A 4,947-nucleotide genomic window follows, 5' to 3' on the forward strand; every position below is an offset into this window, starting at 1 on the left:
CCTTCGCCAGGGTTCGTTCGCTCGTTCGCAGCGCCGCCCGATTGATTGATTGATTGATTCTCGTCGCAGCAGCTCCTCGATCTCCTCCTCGCCATGCCTCCCTTCCACGATTGCCGCGGTAAGCAAGGGCCCCGAATTGAGATTGAGATTGAGTCTTTGTGCGGTGTTTCGCCGGAGATCTGGGGGATTTTGTTGGTTTGGTGTGCTGATTTTGTGTGTGATTGTTTGTGTAGATGGCGGTCTGCTTGTTCTGGACCCGGCTGCGGCGATGTTCGGCGGCGTGAGGCAGCGGAAGCGCGCGCGCGTGACGGCCGTGCCCCCCTGCGTCTTCGCCGCCGCGGCTGCGGAGGAGGAGGCGCTCAGGGCGGCGCCGGCGGCCAAGAGGCAGAGGCAGAGGGAGGCGCCGACCCTCGACGCGCTCCCGGACGGGTGCCTCTTCGAGATCCTGCGCCGCGTGCAGGGCGCCCGCGCGCGGGGCGCCTCCTCCTGCGTCTCCCGCCGCTGGCTCGCGCTGCTCGGCGGCATACGCGCCTCCGAGATCAAGCGGGCCCCGGCCGTTCCGGACCTCAACCAGGTCTTCGTCTGCGAGGACGAGGACGAGGACGAGGCCGCGGACGCGCGCCCGGGCCGCTCCGAGAGGACCCTCGAGGGCGAGGGCGCCACGGACGTCGCGCTCACCGCGGCGGCCGTCGCCGACGGCCTCCGCGGCAGCCTGGAGAGCGTCGTTGTCCGGGGGAGCCACCCCACGCGCGGCGTCACCGACAGCGGCCTCTCCGCGGTCGCCCGCGGGTGCCCGTCGCTGCGCTCGCTCGCCATGTGGGACGTGCCGCAGGTGACGGACGCGGGGCTCGCCGAGATCGCCGCCGGGTGCCCCTCGCTAGAGAAGCTCGACATCACCGGCTGCCCGCTGGTCACCGACAAGGGCCTCGTCGCCATCGCTCAGGGATGCCCGGATTTGAAGACGCTGACCATCGAGGCATGCTCTGGCGTTGCCAATGAGGGCCTCAAGGCTATCGGAAGGTCCTGCTCCAAGCTGCAGGCGGTGAACATCAAGAACTGTGCATATGTTGGTGACCAGGGAGTGTCTGGCCTCATCTGTTCCGCGTCAGCCTCGCTTGCCAAGGTCTGCCTTCAGGGTTTGAGCATCACTGATGCTTCTCTTGCTGTGATTGGGTACTATGGAAAGGCGATCACAAACCTCACCCTCACTCGCCTGTCCGCGGTTGGCGAGAGGGGTTTTTGGGTCATGGCAAATGCCCTTGGCCTGCAGAAGCTCAGATGTATGAGCATCACCTCATGCCCAGGAGTCACCGAGCTGGCACTTGTTTCCATTGCCAAGTTCTGCCCGAGCTTGAAGCAGCTTTACCTCAGGAAGTGCAGCCAAATCTCAGATGGTCTTCTCAAGGATTTCGCAGAAGCAGCCAAGGTTTTGGAGAACTTGCAGATTGAGGAATGCAACAGGATTACTCTCATGGGCATCCTTTCTTTCCTCCTGAACTGCAGCCCCAAGTTCAAGACTCTCTCTTTGGTGAAGTGTACTGGTATCAAGGACATCTGCTCTGCACCTGCACAGCTCCCTGTTTGCAAATCACTTCGGTCCCTTACCATCAAGCAGTGCCCGGGATTCACCGATGCGAGCTTGGCTGTGGTTGGCATGATCTGCCCTCATTTGGAGAATCTTGACCTGAGCGGTCTTGGCGCAGTCACCGACGATGGCCTCCTTCCCTTGATCAGGAGTTCTGAAAGTGGTCTGATTCATGTTGACTTGAATGGTTGCGAGAATCTCACAGATGCAGCTATTTCTGCCCTGGTGAAGGCGCACGGCACTTCTCTTGCACATCTGAGCCTTGAGGGCTGCAGCAAGATAACTGATGCGAGTCTGTTTGCCATTTCCGAGAGCTGCTCTGAGCTCGCCGAGCTTGATCTTTCAAACTGCATGGTCAGCGACTATGGTGTTGCGGTGTTGTCATCCGCGGAGCGGCTCAAGCTCCGTGTCCTCTCACTGTCTGGCTGTCTCAAGGTCACACCCAAGAGTGTGCCCTTCCTGGGAAGCATGCCTGCGTCATTGGAGGGCCTCAATCTCCAGTTCAACTTCATCGGCAACCACAACATTGCATCACTGGAGAAGCAGCTCTGGTGGTGCGACATCCTTGCTTAAGAGGATCTCCAGATGCAAATATACGACCGTAGGTAGTACTTCTTCAGTCAAGCCTCATAGCAGAGTCGGTCCGGTTCGTCGGTTGCGCGTTTGAGTCATGGTGGGCTTCCTTTGTCTTAGGGTCGGTTGTTTTCCGGGGGACGCTTTAGCCAAGCGCTCGTTTTTTGCAGGCCTCCTCTCGCGAGGTTGCCTGTTCCTTGAGCCTTCGGCTGCCATTTGCGTGGCACCCTGTCCCTCTACCCCCAACCTATGCCCTTGTGATTACAGTCCCTACACCATGCTTCTTTTTTTCTCTCCTTATCAAGTCCTGTGTGGGAGCTCAAATATTGTCAGTTGTGTCTTCTTTTCCAGTACAATCTGGTTCCAGAGTTTGTGGGACATCAATACTTCTGGTTTCAATTCCATAGCAAGTTCTATTTGTCGGATTTGTCGGTGTGTGCCTGTCGTAGAAGCTTGACTCCGGTTCTTCGATCCGTGTCTAGGTGTCTGCTACGATCTCTTTCAGTGTGTGGTTGTTCCAGTTCCAGTCTCTTCATGGTCTGTAGTGTGTGTGTGCTGTGCGTGTGTGTCGTCGGCGGTGGATGGTCGCTTTTCTGCAGCATCTGTAGGGGTTGCCTGATGTCCCCGGGGATCTGGCCTTGGCAAGGTGCAACATATCAAAGGGCCCTTGCCATGACAACCTTGTGTGGTTGTTTTTTGTCTCCAGATCCCCGGTTTTTGCAGGCGTGTGGTTGAGTGCTGTAACCTTTGCAATCATCCTGGGATAAATTTGTTTCCGTCCAATTTCTATGCTTTTACTTACCTGCAACCTTGTGATTTTATGAATTGCTACTTCCTTGTACTGTGTCTAAATGTCTGTGATATGGCCGGAGCTGCTGTGCTTGATGCCACCACTGAGATGAACATCTCGCAGCCACCCTTGACAACTGCATGAAATATATTTTTGGCTCTGAATTTTGCTGAATCGTATTGCTGATTGAAACAACATCCGGTATATGCTGTATGCTTGGGGAACTGTGAAATTCTTTTCCAAATGTTCTCAAACAGGTTCTGGTGTACGTAAAATTGTGCTAAGATCACCTGTTTCGCTTCTTGATCTTCATCAGCAGGACCGTGTATTTGCATCTCCGAATCCTGGTTCCTCGGCTTCGGCTACTAGATAGGATAGCTTAAGAGTTTTAGTCCTTATAAGGGCAACGCTTCGACAGAGTTTTAGTCCTTATAAGAGCAATACTTACATTCATTTTTGTATTTCGGACTTCGATCCTCCTTAAGTTTGTTTGTTGGGTCGGATTAGATAGAGCCCCGATATAGATTCCTGTCAGCTCCCTATTCCTGTCAGCTCCCTGGACTGGTTAATTTTTTTTGTTGTGCATATGTGACGACGATATTTGATGGCAGGTTCTTCGGCTCGATTTGATTCAATGGTTCAACGGTGGTGACTATGGCTCCGGGGTGTTGGTCCTTAAGAGCATGGGCATGAAGACCTAGTACGGAAGCGGCAACAATGGCGCGTCGACGGCTCACTTTGGCAGCGACGGTGTTGTTTGGTAATACAAAGGCCTCGATATAATTTCAATTATGTTCTTGACGCTTCGTGCTAACAAATCTGGGTTTTCTGGAAAAGAAAAAGAAATGTGCCAGATCAACAGGCAGCCCCTGAAGGTCTTTGCCGTCCGACGTTGCCAAGTAGTACCAGCATGAAGTTTGGCCCAGCCTTGTAGCTACCGGCTCCTCCTCCTTTCCGTTCGGGTGAGTAGGCAGGTCCATGTGCGTCCCCTCGCCGCCGTCCCTCTCATCCCATTCTTCGTCTTGCTTCCGTCCTCCCCCACCTCCTGCCCCGGTTCATGCACCTCTTCCGTTTGCTGCCTCGCTAATCGCCCTACGTCACCGGGGTGACGAGATTACCGGTCGAGTGTTGGCAATAATAAAGGCCGTTGCTTTGCTTTCGTGAGCCTTCTGGTTTTGGTGCGAGAGGCGGCCAGGTTCGTCGCCCAATGGCATGAAGGGTAGTTGCACTAGCGGTAGAGTATTATGAGTATGATCACGGCGTGCACGCCGTGGCCAAATGGGGACGTTGCAACGCACATTTGACTATGCCAGCGTCGCCGTCGGACGACCCTTTCTACTCCTCGATCATGGTAGCACCCAGATTTTTTATCCTGGCAGCACCCAGATATTGGCGTACAGGTGTAGTGTGCATCCACGGTTGTTCAACGCCCCTCTCCTCGTGTAAAGAAGCGTCGTCGCGTCCACTGCTTTTGGTGAGATAGGTGGACACAAACGGTGGATGTGAAATACTATGTCGCGATCGAACAATCTTGACGGGATCCAGGGCGAAATTGTGCATAGTGGTAGCATGAAGTTTCCCTGGCCGGTTCCTCCTCTCCAGCGAGCAAGCTTTTCTTGCTGTTGTTCTTCCCCTGCTCCGGTACGTGCACCTGTGGACGTCATTACTCATTAGGGTGGCGAGCGAAATTACCGGTCGATTGCTTTGCATCAAAGGCCCGCTGCTCTGGTTATTATACTTTTCCTTCCTGGGAGGAGGCCAGGTTCGTCTGGATTTTGTTGGGATATGACATGAAAAGTTCACGATTGGAGTGTGATGGTTATTTATTGTTGACGCATGCCTCCTGACCTGGTCACCCACGTCCTCTCTCTCACGTTCCCACGTTCTGCCACCACTGCATGCTCAACTGCTCGCACGAGTCTCTGCCACTACGGTGTGCACGATTGTACATGTAAAACTATATAAGCTGATCAATACGATGTCAAGCACGACAGTGTGC

General features: G+C 54.6%; 1 protein-coding gene across 1 annotated transcript; it reads left to right on the plus strand.

Moving 5' to 3' along the window:
- Positions 1–2,941, plus strand: LOC123148196 (EIN3-binding F-box protein 1). Its single transcript, XM_044567558.1, has 2 exons — positions 1–118; positions 234–2,941. The coding sequence occupies exons 1-2, from the start codon at positions 94–96 to the stop codon at positions 2,156–2,158; spliced, it is 1,950 nt and encodes a 649-aa protein (XP_044423493.1). The 5' UTR covers positions 1–93; the 3' UTR covers positions 2,159–2,941.
- Positions 2,942–4,947: the final 2,006 nt, after the last annotated feature.

Source organism: Triticum aestivum, chromosome 7A (genome assembly GCF_018294505.1).
Source record: "Triticum aestivum cultivar Chinese Spring chromosome 7A, IWGSC CS RefSeq v2.1, whole genome shotgun sequence".
Taxonomy (NCBI): domain Eukaryota; kingdom Viridiplantae; phylum Streptophyta; class Magnoliopsida; order Poales; family Poaceae; genus Triticum; species Triticum aestivum.